At 29.1% G+C, this 19,744-nt stretch overlaps 1 protein-coding gene and 3 pseudogenes across 1 annotated transcript; 3 read left to right on the top strand and 1 right to left on the bottom strand.

Moving 5' to 3' along the window:
* The first annotated feature begins 1,455 nt into the window (after window positions 1-1,455).
* Window positions 1,456-2,000, top strand: LOC112602504 (annotated as a pseudogene).
* Window positions 2,001-13,868: 11,868 nt separating this feature from the next.
* Window positions 13,869-15,413, top strand: LOC112602503. Its single transcript, XM_025350591.1, has one exon. The coding sequence runs from the start codon at window positions 13,869-13,871 to the stop codon at window positions 15,411-15,413; it is 1,545 nt and encodes a 514-aa protein (XP_025206376.1).
* A 1,463-nt stretch (window positions 15,414-16,876) lies between these two features.
* Window positions 16,877-17,848, bottom strand: LOC112602501 (annotated as a pseudogene).
* Window positions 17,849-18,173: 325 nt separating this feature from the next.
* LOC112602500 lies at window positions 18,174-18,858 on the top strand (annotated as a pseudogene).
* Window positions 18,859-19,744: the final 886 nt, after the last annotated feature.

The raw sequence follows: 19,744 nt of genomic DNA, 5'->3' as shown, positions 1-19,744 counted from the left end.
TGACGGTCTTCAGCTTGCAGTACAACCGCACGATACGTCATATTGTTTGTCGAATGCCGTTTCCCAACGGAACGTGCTCATGTTCCGAACGTTTGGAAGACCAACTCCTGGCACGGGTACGGCACTGCAGCCGTCCGACGTTCTCGACGACCACAGCAGTAGGCACGCGAATGCGCGTGAGCACTTGGTGCGGGTTGTACGACAGTGTAATTCAGAGCATCGTTGACGTGCCGTTCGTTGTATACAAATTTCAAGTTTTGTTCAATTTGTTTAAACCGTTATAGCGTCCGTTCAGGTTTGTTTCGCCATTAAATCTTTTTTTTAAGAATTAGATATTTTTAGTCAAATCTTATATATCTATGTATTATGTGTTTTAGTCACCCATGTACACCAAGATGAATAGATAATTCAAAATCAGCAAATATATAGGTATTCAAGAAAATAACAGAAATTGTAAATAATTGTAAAAAAAATTTAGTACAATACTTAAATATACCATCCTCATATATAATTTTAATAAGTGTACTTATATGTATTTAATTTTTTTCACATGAAAATATTACAGTCATTTACCATCAAAAGTTGTTCGTCGTCATAGGTTTTGATTTCTAACGAATCCAATACTTTGTGTACATTTTGAATACAACGTGGTTTTGATGGTAGTCTTGATTGTCTTGCTAAATAAATATATACTTTTCTGAAAGGAATTCAGAGGACTCGCACACATAGTATTTTATATTTTTGTAATAGAATTATCAAAACTTAATAAATAAAAAATACATTAGCTCTAATTTTACAAAAAATATAATTATAATTATAATATGCATGTATTGAAATAATATAAAAATAAGTGGGTAAAGTTAAAGTACATGTATTTATATTTTTTAGACCCTATAACTCGTAAAACACTATTTATAGGTAAGCAGGAAATGAGTTAAATTTTATTTTTCGAAACCATATTTTAATTTACAGAAAGCTTTTACTCAGTGTGTCCAGAAATATTAAGTCGTCATATAATAGCAAAACGTTGTAAAAATAAAATAGTGTTAGATCCTTTTTGTGGAGCAGGCACAAAGTATACAAAGCATACAATCAAACCTATATGGTTTAGCTAAATATGTCCGTTTCATCATACTACTATCCGAGTCACCTAAATAATAATATAAATATAACAAAATTTAATTTTAATTTTAAACTTCCACTTTTAAGATTTAAAGTATATTTTAATATAAAACTAAAATTCATTCTCCGTCAAAATTTTTAGACATAATTTGTTTTGTTATATTGGTAGCTGAAATATCAGTTAATGTAGGTTCATATAGTAAAATAAAATTGAAAAAAGGAAAAATAATTTATAGAAATAATTTACTACAATTAATAACACTAAAATTAATTCATACAAGATAAGGATAAAAATCGTCAAGAAGTCTTAACAGAAATATAATCCAACTAGCAATGACGTGCAAAAAAGGTATTAGTAGGTACAATGTAATATAATAAGTATACATTTTAATTAAATTATTTATATTTAGTCATAGCAGTCGATATTGATCCAATCAATTAGCACTTCATAATGATGAGATATATGGTGTTGCTGATAAAATTGAATTTATAGTTGGTGATTTATTTTTAATTTACCCAAAGTTAAAAGCCGATGTATTATTCATGTCACCATCATGGAGAGGTCCAAAATACTCAGTTAATAAATGCAACAGTATTGAGTCTATGTGTCCTGGTAATTTTGGAGGAGGTTTTAATATTTTCGACATAGTTAAAACTATAGCGCCCAACATAGCGTTTCATATACCGAAAACTACTAATATATTTAAAGTAAAACTTATAACCCATGGTGTTAAGTATAAATTAAACTTTATATTATAATTTATCAGTGTATGTGGCTGGGAAACGGTTTTGGAAGAGTGGAAATTCAGCAGAATATTATTAATGGAAAGCTGAATTCACTAACAGCATTGTATGGAAACTTCCGCTGGAGTAATTAACAATTGTCAGTGATTATTATTTAAAACATTGTTCACACTTATTAAATTTTAATTATTTAGAATAAAATTATTTTCTTCATTATTTTTTTTTGCACTTATGTCTGAACATTAGATATTTAAATTATAATAACTTAAATTAGGTTTTATGTTTTTTTACATGATTATTATTTTTTTTTTGAACTTTTGTCTGTACATTTAATATTTAACTTATAATAACTTTAATAAGGTAAGTTATATATTTTTACATAATTTTTTTCTTTTTTACAATTGTGCATAAACATTTTATTATGAACTTATATTAACTTAAATTTGGTTATATTTTGTTTTTATATTATTAATTTTATTTTACTAGTGTTTAAAAATTTAATGTTTAACTTATAATTTAATTAGGTTTTTTTTATCTATTATATTTTTTTTTATTGTATATCAAGAACTCATTATGGTAGATACTTGAAGTTGGTAACTAAATGTTTAAACTGTGTTTTTTTTTTTGTGATATAATTTTCAAAACGCTTTATTTATTTTTGAGCTATTTATTGGCATAAGGAAATTTCAATTCTTTTGTTTTTTTAAAAATTCAATTCAATTAAAATTTTTTTACAAGTAGAAATACTTAAAAATTTAGTACACAATCATAAATATTTCATATTTAACAATAAAATATTAAAATACAAAATGTTTCACCACGATATGATAATTGCAATAACTTTTGTTCTATTAGACGTTTTCAACTTTTTTTTTTTAATTGATAATTTACATATTTGCTACATTTAAAATAATATTCAATTTTGGTTTTAATCTTTTTTTTTATGCAAAATTAAAAAATTTTATAATTGATATTTAAAAAAATCAAGATAGTCATTTTGTAAATCCGATTTTCAGAAAGGAATTTAGGTGTCAAAAACATTTTTTATTAAGGTTGCCTCGATAATTTTTAAAGTTTGCTTAAATTCAAATTTATTTCTTGTTTATTAGTGTTATAGCGATCATCGATTATCCAGAAAATCTATTTGAAATAATATAAAATTATGCAAACTTCAAAAAATCGTAAAAAATAAGCAACTGTAAATTTTTCATTTATTTATTTATTTTTTTTTTTTTGCTAACATGTTTTAAAAATTACATCAATAAAATGTCTATTTTACATTTTTTAAATGTCAAATAGAATATTTTTTAATTTTACATTCAAAAAAAAAAATTAATAATAATAAATAAATTTAAATGTAATGCAGTTGACAATTGATAATTTAAAAATATAATAAGTTGAAAATGTTCAATAGAACAAAATTATTTTTTTATAGGGGTTTTTAAGTTTCAATTTAGAGAAATTTACTTTTTTAAACAACAAATAGTGATATTATAATTATTTTGCTGTAGTTTAAAAAAAAAAATCGTGTGTTCTTAAACTTTTATGCTTTTTTTGCAGTCAGGAACTAAAACAATCGATTTTCAAAGATAAACAATAAAATAAAAAAACGAATAAAAATTAATTTTTATCTATTATAATGAAGTAAATAACTTACCATTTATTGTTTTTAAGTCATATTTTTAAGATGATGGCCATCTCGTCTCGAGCCTACTTCGTATATTTTCCACTATACGGTGTGTCTTTTCCAAAGGTGGTAAATTTTCAAATGGACAAATAGTTTTTTTTCCCACAGGTTTCTTTCAGAAATAAATTTTGATGTTAGTAATTCATATTTTAACAGCAAAAATTAGCAAATGGTACCGAATCATGGCATTTAAGATTAAAAATTGAAGATGAATGAACACAGTGCGGCTACGTAATTGTTATTATTTTTGTATAATAATTTTATCTGACGAGCACGCTGTTCACTATTCCATGAATACTAAATAGTAAATGGCATGTGTTTAGCGTTGTTTTAGAATTATTAATATTTAGCGATAATTCTTATCTTAATTATTACTGGGAAAATCTATTTTTAAAATCGGCCGTTCGAGTATTCCACTCTGTATTATTATGAATTTTACTGAATGCAACAACATTTTTTATTTATTTTTACTTTATAAATTATAGGTACTACTATGAATCTAAATAATCTAATTTTACTATTATACAGTATTCACAAAGATACTATGTTATTGACATAATATTGACACGGCTTCGACGAGTGCTGTGGTGTCGAATTAATAAAAGAGAGAACCCGCGGATAGCCGCTCACGTCTTATTGGTGATCGACGGTAGACACTCGATCAAACGTGTTTGGTTAATTAAAAAAATACGGTTTTCAGGAAAAAAAACAAAATCGATATTTATTTTCAGCGAGAAAAATATATGTAACAGAAACGTATAGTAGGCCGCGTTGACGTTCTGTGTAAAAACTAAATAGTAAAAAGTGTCACTGAACGGGGTCTGGTACTCGTCCGACGTCCAGTGCTATTTGTCTTCCTGTCCCGCCTAGGCCTTTACAGCGTTGGTGGGAGAGTTGACAATATCGCGACTTTACCCGTGGTGGTGGTGATGATAGTGTTGACCGGTCGCTGCGGTGCCTGTACTTTGTACCGGCGACCGTTGCGTATGGCGTACCGTGTCAATATGGTATAAATATAAACGTACATTATTACAATAATTTTACACTCTTCTTACTAGGACCAGTGAAACTCGCTGTAGCCTGTAAGTAAATACCCTAAGTCGGAGACAGGACTTGAGAAAAACCGCAGGGGGTCATTTGGAATAAAGCATAATTATAAATACCATGGTTGTGCAATACAAGACAAGTATATAATTATTATTAAATTTGTTAGACACGTTTATGTTTTAAGCAAACAACTTATTTAAACTTTAAAGCCATAAGGGTACGATTTTTTACATAATTTATTTTTTTTTTACATTTAAAATAATTTTGTTCCAGTATAAATGATAAATATTTTCTAATATATAGATTCTGTTTCTATAGTGAATAAAACATTGAATATACATCTCTATAGCTAATATAATCGTATTGCATATTATATGAGTAAAATTTAATACACGTTCTACATTTTATTGATAGTTACAATACCTGTTGGATACAAGTTTAATATTTTATAAATATTAAAGAAAATAATTTTAACCTAACTCAGTTATACAATTACAAATTTATAATTCCTTATAATGACATTTCAATTTTTTTATAATAAATACATCTTTAAATGCTCAATATAATTTTCAAAGTATTTATATGAATTAATAAATAATTATTTACAATTAGTATATTTATTTTTAATGCATAAATATGTTTATATTTTATAATTGTTTATATTAAAACTGGGCCCCTAGTCACAAATAAGTTCTTTACTATATTTTATTTTATATAATTAGTAACCACTATAAAATATTGATATCATTTTAAAGTTCAGGATTACGAAAAATCTATTCTAAATTTGACAACGCAAATTAATCAAAATTTTCGTTTTGCAATTATGAAAAATATGAGTAATGATAAACATGTAATCAAAAAATAAGAACAAATCCTCCATTAACATTTAACTCCAGACTTAAAACAATAGTAACATTAAAAATGGCACTAATAATATATTTATTTATTAGTAATAAGTAAAAAGCGGATTTTTAGGTTCTTAAAAGCTTAAAATATGATGCTAATATGTTCTAAAAAAATCCTAAAATTTTCTCTAAATATTCTTTAAACTTGTAAATATGCAGATAATATGATTTGTTTTTTTTCCAAAATAATTCAATAAAAACAATAAATAACTTATGTACCATTCCTTTTTGGTAACATATAAAATATTTAGTTATAAAAATTATAAAACAGTTCATAGGTATATGAATATTTTAAACTTTTGCTAATTTTCGGCATTTTAAAAAATAAAAACGAATATTACAAATTTAATTGAATCGTCAGACATTAAAGTAAAAATAAAATAGATTTATTATTAGAAATAATTTTTATCACGTTATTATAGGACCAAAAGTACAATCATGGATTAAGAGTAACAGAATGACCAATATTACCAATTTTATTACAAACAAGTAGATAATTGAATGATTTTTAATTTCTATCATTCTTATATAAAATAATTTTTTTTTCCTAGAAAAAATTGTTGCTGGAAAATATCACAAATCGATAAATTAATTTATGATTTTTTATGATTAATAATAGAATATATTGTAAAATATAAAAAATAGGCTAAATATTCTCTTAAGTCCAAAATATGCTTTAATATGCTAAATAATTTTTTTCCTACGAACTCTGTGATGGATAAATCGTCCACATTTTTCACTCTCATAAAGCTGCATAAAACCAATAAAAATATGTAAAAACCTAAAAATCCGCTCTCTAGTAATAAGTAATAACTAATAAGAATAACTAATTTATATTTAGTAACAAATAGGCAACAACATCAACCATTTACTAAAAGAATGTCAATATTTAGCGTGTTCCTAAGTAATATAATATAATTTAAAAAATATACTTTTTTAAATATTTAATATTGGTATTAAAATTGAGCATATCGTATTTGTAAACGACTACTTAGTGATCATCATATTCATGCGTGATAGATTTTTTTTTAAATATTAATTTAATTTACACCATCTGTACATAATATAATTATTTTCTTCTTTTTATTATTATTAAATACATACAATTTATGAATTAAGTTTTAATGATTGATGTTGTAGCCTCATATTAAATTTTATCTATGAAATATCAAAATTATAATACATTAGCATTTAGCACTAACAATTTTTTTATAATTTTTAATTTTCTTCACAGATTATATTCTGATAGTTTACAGTTTTCTTCAGGAATGTAGTTGGGCAAACTTGATTATTTTACATTTCTTTGAACTATATAGATAATATAAAAAAACAGAAAGTAAAAAACTAATAATTTGCCTACAAAATTAAATAATGTTACAAGTAAAAAATACCACCTAATTAATGTTATTCTGCGTTAAAATATTAAAATTTTTTTAGTTTTTTATTATTCTCAAGTTTTTTTGAATACAATTCACTACGAATGAATATTCTTTAAATCATCTGTCTAAAAATATTCTTAGTACTTAGAAATAATCTTAGAATATCAATATGTAGAATTTTAATATACAGCAAATATTTTGGATTAATTATTGGAACCAATAGCTGTAAAGTTATGATGCAACTTGTTAAAAAGTTATTAATTATCTTACTATGAATAATATCAATCAATATACAATTGAACAAAATTTGTATAGAACTGACAAAACTGAAATTAAAATGTTTCAAATATATTATTTGTTAGAATTTTTATAGCTAGCTACAAAATTAATTAAACTTACCAACAGATAATTGTGCAATATTATCGACGAGATGTCAATTAGGTACTTATTTAATTCACATGCGTAATACCAATTTGGATGATACTTAGGTTTGATTAAATAGTAAACTAAAATAGGTACATCATAAGAAACCTATCATAGATAGTCATAATTTTAATTTGTATAACAATATTATATTACAGAGTAATAATTGTTTCAATTGTAATATGAATGTTCGCGTATGACGTGTTTAGTGTTAAGGTTAGTAATGAAAGTAATGAAATAATTAAATTTTCAATCACAGTAAAGATGACTTGAATTGTATTAAGTGTTAAACCGATGTTCTCATTGGCGGCTTCTTTTCATTCCCACTGACTATAGTATTTACTATATAAACACGTAGAGAACGTAGTATTGAAAGAAATGAAAACATTTTATGTCATATAATGATAACGGTGTATATAGAATATAGATACAATAACACACACGATGATTTACTTACCCCGCATTAGATTTTGGACTGTCACGCCATTAGACAGTCACAGCATCCTACATAATTGGCGAGACGCATCAGTAAATGTTTCACATCAAAAAAAAAAAAAAAAGTGAAAAAAAATATTAAATTGTTAATTTAGAAAACACAATAGTTGTTCTCCAATTAAAATTGTACTTTTATTTAATTTTAAAATATTTAAAAACTTAATAAGCAATTCGGAAAAAAGTTTTATTATCATTGATGATTGATTTTTTTTAAATTTCAACATCGAGGTGAGTAGTGAAAATGTTCCCATTCGCGAAAAAAATCATTTAGTAATTCTACTCATACGATTTATTCTGCCGTCGTTTAATCTTTCTTGGCGTGGACTCGACTTACTCCGTCTATTCGATACAATATCAGACCGACGTGAAGACTGGAAAAGCTCCGCACACAACAGAAATCAAATCATCGTAACGATTCGATGCAGGCGGCGGCGAGCTGATGTATTTTGCGATGTTGTGGACGATGGCAACGACGACACATCACTGGACGTACGTGAGTGACGTGCTGCGGAATCGGCGTACGTAGGCGGCGTTCCTCGTGAGCTGGGAAAACCGTCGGTCACCCCCGGACACGAATTGATGGCGCGGTATAGTAGAATTATCGCCCAGGTCGGTCACGTCTCTGCATCCGAACGCTGCGCCGATATCGCGCGACTGCACTGCGCCTGCAATGATTGCCGTGTGTCCGGGGCACTGCTGACGTTTTTACTTCGAGGCCAGTTATCGCGGTGTACAGCCATCGCTCTCGTTGCTCTCGACAGGGCGCTATCGGAGTCGTAACCGCCAAGGCCGTGCCGGTGCCCGAGCGCGCGTACCTATAATATCCGCAGAACCGTTGTAGACTGTGACGCGGGTACCGCGGCATAGGCGCAACTAGACCAATACTTTTGAGGGTGCACAAATAGTGAAGAGCTCACAGAGCCTAACCCCCACATTATTACTCCATTACCGTTCACATTACACAAATAAAAAAAGTAACAGCTATAATATAAATATAGTATAATATCATTATAATTGTTATTCCACGAATTACGAATAACTTCGTTTATGAGACCCGTATAAAAACGTTATAACTTATAAGTCAAACTTATTGTTTATTAGTACATTATAAAATAAGACTATATATAGTGTCGGTATAAAATATATATGTATACACTATACATTATGTATAGCAGGGAACATAATAGCAAATAGGAAACTATTTTTCTCAATAATATACATTATGATACCTACAATAATTTTTAAAAAATGGATTTTATTTTTCGAGGGTGCACATTCCAAACTTGGGGGTGCACAAGTCCCCTGTGCACCCCCCTAGTTGCGCCAATGTACCGCGGTACAGCCGCGATAAAAAATACATTGCATTGTATTGTGTCGCAATAACCGTAAAAAAATTACTTTGCGTCTCCCCAAAACTTATTCGAAGGTTTTTTCGTGGATCCTAATCCATGTCCACCGATCCCGGATACCAAGCGACGAGAGCCACGGCGGGTTAGGTCTGATCACATGGACATGGGACAACGCTGACTTCAGAAATAAAACTATAAACATATATGACCGTGTTTATTAAAAATATGCGAACAGTGAATAAAATTGAAAAAATAGAATATTCACATTTCACATACTTGACTTCGCGAAGTCGAAGTGAAATGGCATTGTTTTGACGGGTTTATATCGCGATGATGATCGAACAACACGATGTCATTATGGCGTTTGAGTACCTAGATGTCGTCGTGTAGGCGAACTTTTGCGTTTCCAAAATTACACAAAATACCGGAGAAATGCACGACCACTGCACAGCAATTTTGAATTCAAATTAAATCAATTAACATAAACAATGAGAAATTATCCAAATATAAAACGTATTTAATAATTTAAACGAATGCAAATTTAGAATATTCTTCGTTAATGAAGATATGAATGTGATATTGATGCGTCTGTGCCTAATCTATTTGATTCCCAACATATAATTATCATTTTAAATATCGATGTCAAGTGCTGTTATTAAATACATGAGTACATTAAAACACATTATACATAGATATATAAGATTTGACTAAAAATTTATAATTCTTAAAAAAAAGATTTAATGGCGAAACAAACCTGAAACGGTTTAAACAAATTGAACAAAACTTGAAATTTGTATACAATGAACGGCACGTCAACGATGCTCTGAATTACACTGTCGTACTCCCCGCACCAAGTGCTCACGCGCATTCGCGTGCCTACTGCTGTGGTCGTCGAGAACGTCGGACGGCTGCAGTGCCGTACCCGTGCAGGAGTTGGTCTTCCAAACGTTCGGAAAATGAGCACGTTAAGTTGACTACATAGGACAGCCAGCGCTGAGTTCTGAAATTAAAGTGTAAACATAATATTTCTGTATTTATTAAAAATATGTGAACAGTAACTAAAACTGGAAAATAGAATATTCACATACTTGATTTCATGAAGTCGAATGGCATTGTTTTGACATAGGTATTTTATTTTATTTTATTATATAGGCTGGGCACTCTTGCAATAAACATTATATTTATGTGATCACAAGACGTTAGAAAATAATATTATACAATTTCTATACTTACACGATCGATATTATACGTACATCAGGAGTCTCCGACCTTTGTTTACGCAGGGCCGAATCTGGGATCACTTTGACATCGCGGATTAAATTTTTAAAGGAATAGAGAGATAATGAAATTAAAATATATTTTTATTTAGAAAATAAATATTTTTCGATCGATGCCTAAACATGATAACGCAGATAACGCAATTGCGAATAACGATTAACGAAAACCATTTATTTTATTTTAAGGTTTAATATTTTTCTTTACTAGAAATACTATTGATAAATAAAAGTATTTTCAAAACATAATTTCCTTAGTGGTCGATTTGAACAGCTGACTAAACACAATTAGATTAATAAATCGCTAAATGTATGTCTGCATTGGCACAAGAGATGAGACGTCTTAAAGCAGAGATTCCCAACCAGGATGCCGCGAAATTATTTGAAATATATTTTTAATATGTACCTTACTACTTTGTTTATACTTAAGCACTGATAAATAAAACCGAAGTAGTCTATAGGACCTAGGTACCTCAGATTTTAGAAAATAACTAAGGGTACCGTGAGTCAAAAAGCTTAGAATTTCTCTTAAGGCTCATTAGTCATTACTCATTGTTATATAATTGGTAATATGTATGTTTATATTGCGATGATATTTACGCCGGAGAAATGCACGAGCGCTGTTTACAGTAATGATATCGGCACGATGTCGACAGGGACGATCTCAGAAAAATCGTGGGAGGTGCAATCTTCAAAATTGATAATTAAAATTATTTTGACTTTTTGTTGTTTATGCACCCGCAGACCGTAGTACGCATTAATATGTGGTGAATTTAATATTATCAGTAAAATCTGTAACCCTGATTACACCGAGTTATACGGGGCATTAACATAATTCTGCTAGTCGTGCGGGGATGCGTGGGGGGGGGATTCAACGCTATTCAAACATTACAATGATAGGTATAATTTATAAAAATATTATTATGAGTTGACAGAGGAACACAATAACAATGCGGTATATATATAAAAGTTAACTTATGTTATGTTATACACTAATATATTATGTATGTATAGTGTATATAATATATACTATAAATATATAGGTTGTTTGCCCTTATAACGTGATGAAGTATAATTTACTACGTAAGCATAGTATTTAATATATAGGTTTGCCCTGATAACTTGCTGATGTATATTATACATATAAATGTACATTTCGTGCGACTTTGAATGATGAGATGAGTAGGAAGCCAGAGTTTAGACAGGAGTAGTGGTTCGGGAGTCATTGTATTGGCCGATTGTGTAGGGAGGAGGGAGTCACTTGGATTGCGGGGGCTGAAGGTAGCGGGGAGGTGGGTTCAGAACAGGTTATTTTGTACTACTAAAACAATAATAACGATTGATGCAATGGTCACGTTTTCACCACGCGGATCCGGGGCTTCGACAATTGATCAATCCTAGGCGATGGCTTGTATAACAGAGACGACGGCTTCACGTTGAAGCAGTTTTTATCATCGTCCTTTTTTAATATTTGCCGGTGTTTTGCCAATTTTTTTATATTATCTGACGCTTTGTATGTTAATGCTGCGGGAGATATGCCAGTTTTGGGTTTTGCTAGTTGAGGTGGATGGATGATTTGCTTTTTTCTATCCGAAGAATTAGGGACCTTTCTGCCCCACGGTATCTGAACAACTTCTGTGAAATAGTATGTAGGTACGATATAATGATATTGGGATGTGTATTATATATACACAACATTGTAGATAATACAAAGACAAATTCAAATGATAAGGTTTGGGTAAAATAAAAAATGAAAATAAATTGAGTAAGAACGTCTTGATATCCGGGGCTGTATTGAGATTCGGAGCCAATGATATTTAATTTTATTTGAATCATATAAATTTTAAAGTGTGATATTTTTACTATACCTCTAAAGAGTGCTATTGTGATCATATTTTGTGAAATAATAACATATAATTATAGACTTTTAGCGACGAATCTTCTGGTCATTATAATTTACTATCATAAAGAATTTTTGGTAACTACAATAAATTATACTTTATTATACTATAGAAAAAAATTTGCATGGGTTATAATATAAATAACATAAATATAGTATATTTTTATTTTATTAACACTTAATTTTTCTGGACTCAAAATAAACTAATTTAAATTTAACATTTTATACAAATGTTTATTGAAAACGTATCCTAAATTTTAGTCATTTGTATAATAATTTGCACTGTGGAGAAAATGTGTTTTGGGGGTATTGCAGATTTAGATAATATGCTGATGCCTAGGAGTACTTATGTGTTTTTCTATTCACTAACCAGCAGAGGCGTATTAAACATTTTAGCGCCCTAGGTGTAAAAAATATATTGACGCCCCCCCCCCCCCCCCAAAAAAAACCATCAGAGTAGAGAGAGGTTCATCAGATAAAAAAATTCTTAAGCTAATAATTTCTTATTTTTTCTTGATATTTTTCGAGCTTAGCGCATAGTTTACAATTTGGCGCATTCATACTACATTATTATTGTCATAGTTTTACTAGCAATAGATTCACTTACCCTGGGAAACGGCATTGAGTCGAATCGGAGGCTTGCATAATCGCGCCAACGGCTTAGCCAGCCTGTTAATTCTAGACGATGGACGGTAGCTTTTTTGTACAACTGAAGAACTCATCTTGGCGATCTGAGATATTTCTAAAAAACTTTTAATTCAGTACTAGATTTATGTATGAATATTTGTTATAATATCGTTTATTTGGTTGCCCGGCGATGACAAAAATTTTAGAATCGATAGTACATTGTATGTTATTACTGATATATTAAATCATTTTCAATAGTGTGAATTATATCATCTGTTGCAGTGGTGCAAGTTGTTTTAGCCAACAAATATCTTGTGTCATGATAATTATGTGCTAGTACTTATATAACAATTGTCAGCTTTTATTACAGGTAAAGTTTCGGATTTACTATATCAATGGGAGTTGGTGTTTTCACTTTTCTTACTTTTCTATTGTACTCGTATTTATAATCAATAATTATATTTAAATATATTTTTTTTAATTTTGTTAGATTCAAGTGTTGTCTTGCGCGAGTCTGTGGGTTAGCATTTTCGGAAGCAGTAACGGGGTTGGTGGATTTGCACATTACGACACGTCACGCGACGGAGGCCATCAACGACGATGCAGTATGCAATTAGGAGTAATATTTAATTTTATTATACCCAGACAAAATACCTTATCGCGCTTATCGGAAAATTCGGAAATAATTTCCGCGCAGTATTTTTATACAGGCAGTGAGTGGTCTATCTCATTTAAAACCAATGATAGTACACAAGAATATTTTTATATAATAACCACCACGAGTTAAAAAATAAATTCAAATAAATAAACATTTAGTATAGCGTGGCAACCATTAATAAAAAATAAATAAGACTTTTTAATCAATACTGAATATACTTTTGAGATTTTATAATAATTATTTTATTTTAAATTAAAAATGCATCAAAAATCTGTAGAACTTGTGCGCCCTAAGCAAAACGCAATCTCAAAATACAAACATGTCAAGAGCCGGTACCAGGAAAAAAGCAGGGTTGAGAAACTACAAGCATATCAATCGAAACATTTTTATATAAAGCCAATTAAAAGAGTAGATTCGAATTCGAAATTAGATAGAACAGAATTTGACAAAAAGAAGATTTTACTGGTTGATAAGTGTTACGCTGAAGTGTTGGATAACAATATGTATTCAAATTTCATAAATATAATTTTTGATTTGGACAACAGACGACAGATCAAAAAAAAAATATACAAAGTGGGTCCATCTATATTGTCCGAACCAGATCTGCTATCAGCCCTACATGATTTGTTGAAGTTAAGCAAATCGCCGATTGAGTTGTTACACGTTGCGTTTATAGTCAACTGGTACAAAGCTAATAAAACGAAAGATATAATAAACCAATGGTTTAATTTGCCGGAGTACAATTGGTTATGGATGACCGAAATTATTATAACTGCTGCTCTTGTGTTAGACAGTCACTCTCACGACTGTGACGGTGTCGACGACAATAGGCCAGAATCTGCGGTGTTTTGGTACGCAGGTGGAGTATTTTACAGCCGAAATGGATGTACAGAGATTGCTATGGAGTACTTCGAGAAGGCTCGAACCATTTCTGACGGCCCTAGCAAGCTGATGTTTCCATCGGTACCTGCAGACTTACATAATGAAATGAGAACAAAATATGATCAGTTTGTTAAAGAACCATATAGCGTGTGGACGTTGGCATGTTTACATCAAAGCGATCTACTCAAAAAAATCGCTATCGATCAAGAGCCGGAGAAGGCGCTAATGACATTACATTATGTCCGTAAACTGCTTAAAGCGTCGAGTGAACCGCACAGTATGCCACGGGTTTTAATTGCGGAAGTGTACTACGAGATGGGCCTCAACTACAAAGCGATCGGTTCAACCGAGCACTCGCTAAATGCCTTCCGTAAATGCGTCAGATTTTCGACAAATGTTCATCATGAACTGGATCTGATGGCAAAGTTAATGGTGACAAAGGCCTCCCAGAACCCGCCGAAAGGCTGGTCATATTTGGAGTTGAAAGAGGAAGCGAAAAAAAGGCTAAACTTGCGTATGCTTGTAAAAACGATTGTGGCGATAGGTATGGCTGCACAAAATGAAGAACGATTTGAAGAGGGTTTTCACCATTTTGGAGTGGCCGAATGGCTAAGTAGAAAGACGAACGAACAAATAGTTGATGCTTTAGATACAGAAATCGCTATATTTAATATGGCCATCTGTCGAACAAAAATGTTCTTTAAAGTATTTCCTAAAGCGAGTAAATGTGAACCAAGATTCCGGATGAAGGGCTGTAATCAGTGGACGCATTTCGAAGAACACAATATGTATTATAAAATAAAAAAGGAAGTTCGAGAATTGTACAATTTGTTCGATTTCAATGATTCAGACGTTGACGTTGACGACGAAGAGTTTTTGGAAAATGAGAACGAAGAGATTTCTATTTCTGATAATGTATGACAATTTTAGATTAAGGATAAGGAGTTTTCGGTAAATCTTCTAGGTTTTTAAGTAGGACTCGGAAGTTGATGCTTTTGCATATTATTTTTTGAACTATTAGATTTATTGTTAAGTGATCTAGAAATTCATTCCAAGACACTACGAAAAACATATCAAAAGTTTATAGTGCATATTTAGTAGTTTTTAAATTTTAGACCATATTTCATAATTTTACAATTTTTTAAAGCATATTTTATAATTTATGAAGATTCAGTATGTACCATGTTTTTAAAATTTCCATTTGATATTAAAATTAATTTTTTTTACCTATTAATTACTAATTAGTATGTACATATATGTCGTAGGTCATATGGATAATTAATTTTTTTGCGAAAAGACTAGGCTCTTTGCAATGGGGTTATTTAATTAGCTTTATTTTTTAATACTAATCATATATTAAATGTAAACTGAACTATTATATTATTGTATTATAGGTAGGTACATTATTTTCTTTTTGTTTATAACTTTGCCAATATTATATTTTGAGTGTCTTATAGTTCACGATCTACTTTTGGAATATTTACTAAAATATAACTACCAACTTCAATTATAACTAATTTCTTATCGCTATTTCTATATACATTTTTCTGCCATCAATATTCCAAAATTCGATCATGGACTATTAGACACTCAAAATTTAATATTGGTAAAGTTATAAAAAAAAGAAAGTTATGTACTTACAATACAATAATATAATAGTTCAGTTTACATTTTACACATGGTTAGTATTATAAAATAAAGCTAGTAATACAATAATAGTCAAATGGTCATTACCATAAAATTATTGTAATTTTTAAAAGGTATAAATGTTGTTAGTCTAAAAACTAAATAAAAAATTAATTATTCATATGGCCTACGACATAAATATATATTTATAAATTATAACTACAGCTAGCTTTATCTAAAATAAAATATTATACAAATATAAAATAAAAACTGATATCGAAATACCACGATTTTTTATAAATACTTTTCTAGAAAAATAACTACTTGAATACTTGATTATTGTATTTAAGTACCACTTACTTATTATTGGAAGCTCCGACTTATATTTAAATATAATTCAACAGAAACGTTTTACAAGTGCATTTTTTTTATTCAAGGAATATTTTTAAAGATATTTTTTTATTATTCCTTTTTATATATATAATTTTATAAAATACTTATGCAAATTAAAATTTTGTGTAAGAAAATAAAATTTAAGTGCATATTTTTATTTTTTTAAGCGCATAAATGCATGCACTAGTGTTTTTTTAAGTGCATTAAGTTCCGAGTCCTACCAATTATAATGATGATATTGAATCAGTAAATTTCAGTTTTGTGAATATCAACCGTTTTTTCTCTCAATGTACCTACCATTCTTCGCATTAATTTTGCCTCTTAGTTCTAATTTCTAATGATTTTACTTGATACTCAGATAGTGATTAGTTTTCTAAGTATTTAGGTTTGTAGTTTTCAATTTCACATTCAGTAAATTCTAAAAATGGGTCATGTGACAGATTCCCATAATTTTCATCTGGTCCTAGATTAGTCTTAGACACTACGTATAAATCGTTTAGATGTTTTAAAAAAACTACTACGTCTATTTTTTTGTGTCAATTGTTCCTATCTTTCTTTCAATATAATTTTCAAAACTTAGCAAACGTCACCATTCATCTACCTACTCTACTTTTGACTTTTTTTTTTTTATTGGTATATAAAGATTTATTTTTTAATTCAAATTTAAAACAATTTGCAACACATCGATTAATTTACATACTTTTCTGCGAAAAATTAACCCGTTTTCCTCCAATAAATTTTGCCAAGATAGAACTATAAAGCTCGACCGCATTATTATTTAAATTATACATCAAACTTTCTGTGTGACGTGTAAGTAAATTTCTGGCATATATAATATCGTTCCACATTTCAAATCTTTTTAATTCATCAACTAAATTATCTTCTCCTGTAAATATTAAAATTAATTGTTTATATAGTTATTTGGTTAGTTGGTTCATTCATCATAGTTCATAATTTTTGTGTAATTACCTTCTTTTGGCTCTTGGCAGAAATACCGTTTACAATTTGCGTGATCGCCGAAAACATAATTGGGACCGTTTACTATATCAGCTTTTAGGATTATTAATCGTATTTCATGTGATTGTGATACATTGGTCTGAGTTTATTGCAGATTATATTTTATAACTTCAGTCACAGCATATCGTAATATTAGCAAACGGGTTAAAAACAATTTCCTTGAGAAAACCAGGAATCGTTTCTCCTTTTGAATTTTTTCTTTTTTTTTTTGTCAAATCTCATAAACGATTTATGTAATAACGCAATAAATGGTTGCTACATTCAATCTCTTTTAGCATACAACCAAACCTATATGGTTTAGCTAAATATGTCCGTTTCATCATACTACTATCCGAGTCACCTAAATAATAATATAAATATAACAAAATTTAATTTTAATTTTAAACTTCCACTTTTAAGATTTAAAGTATATTTTAATATAAAACTAAAATTCGTTCTCCATCAAAATTTTTAGACATAATTTGTTTTGTTATATTGGTAGCTGAAATATCAGTTAGTGTAGGTTCATATAGTAAAATAAAATTGAAAAAAGTAAAAATAATTTATAGAAATAATTTACTACAATTAATAACACTAAAATTAATTCATACAAGATAAGGATAAAAATCGTCAAGAAGTCTTAACAGAAATGTAATCCAACTATCAATGACGTGCAAAAAAGGTATTAGTAGGTACAATGTAATATAATAACTATACATTTTAATTAAATTATTTATATTTAGTCATAGCAGTCGATATTGATCCAATCAATTAGCATTTCATAATGATGAGATATATGGTGTTGCTGATCAAATTGAATTTATAGTTGGTGATTTATTTTTAATTTACCCAAAGTTAAAAGTCGATGTAGTATTCATGTCACCATCATGGAGAGGTCTAAAATACTCAGTTAATAAATGCAACAGTATTGAGTCTATGTGTCCTGGTAATTTTGGAGGAGGTTTTAATATTTTCGACATAGTTAAAACTATAGCGCCCAACATAGCGTTTCATATGCCGAAAACTACTAATATAAATAAAGTAAAACTTATAACCCATGGTGTTAAGTATAAATTAAACTTTATATTATAATTTATCAGTATATGTGGCTGGGAAACGGTTTTGGAAGAGTGGAAATTCAGCAGAATATTATTAATGGAAAGCTGAATTCACTAACAGAATTGTATGGAAACTTCCACTTGAGTAACTAACAGTTGTCAGTGATTATTATTTAAAGCGTTGTTCAAACTTATTAATTTATTATTTTTGATTATTTAGAATAAAATTTCGAAGAACACATGTATTATAAAGTCAAAAAGGAAGTTCGAGAATTGTATAATTTGTTTGGATTCGATTTCGATGATTCAGCGAATGACGATTGATGCAATGGTCACGTTTTCACCACGCGGATCCAGGGCTTCGACAGTTGATCAATCCTAGGCGATGGCTTGTATAGAAGAGACGACAGCTTCACGTTGAAGCAGTTTTTATCTTCGTCCTTTTTTAATATTGGCCGGTGTTTTACCAATCGTTTTATGTTATCTGACGCTTTATATGTTAAAGTGTTTATATGTTTGGGTAAAATAAAAAATAAAAATAAATTGAATAAGAACGTATTGATATCCGGAGCTGTATTGAGATTCGGAACCAATGATATTTAATTTTATTTGAATCATATAAATTTTAAAGTGTGATATTTTTACTATACCTCTAAAGAGCGCTATTGTGATCATATTTTGTGAAATAATAACATATAATTATAGACTTTTAGCGACGGATCTTCTGGCCATTATAATTTACTATCATAAAGAATTTTTGGTAACTACAATAAATTATACTTTATTATACTATAGAAAAAAATTTGCATGGGTTATGATATAAATTACATAAATATAGTATATTTTTATTTTATTAACACTTAATTTTTCTGGACTCAAAAGAAAATAGATAATAGATAATAGATATATATATATAATTAATTTATTACATAATGTACATGGTTACTACAGGGACAAAATTCATCACTGCGTCAAATAATAGTCGATAATCTTTAACGGTTAAATGGAAACTAATAATTATGACGTTAAAATTCATAAAAAAAATAACCCTATTATTATATGACATTTAAAATATAGGTTGCCGTTTGAAAATCAAAAGTTGATAGTGGTTTTACTATTAAATATAAGCTTAAAAAAAAAATAAGATTTTTATATAATTCTAGAAAAGAATAAAACTAA

Source organism: Melanaphis sacchari, unplaced genomic scaffold, assembly GCF_002803265.2.
Source record: "Melanaphis sacchari strain LSU unplaced genomic scaffold, SCAv2.0 Contig8_pilon_pilon, whole genome shotgun sequence".
NCBI classification, from domain to species: domain Eukaryota; kingdom Metazoa; phylum Arthropoda; class Insecta; order Hemiptera; family Aphididae; genus Melanaphis; species Melanaphis sacchari.
Note: the sequence above shows the minus strand (reverse complement) of the source record. Positions and strands in the feature narration are given on the sequence as shown.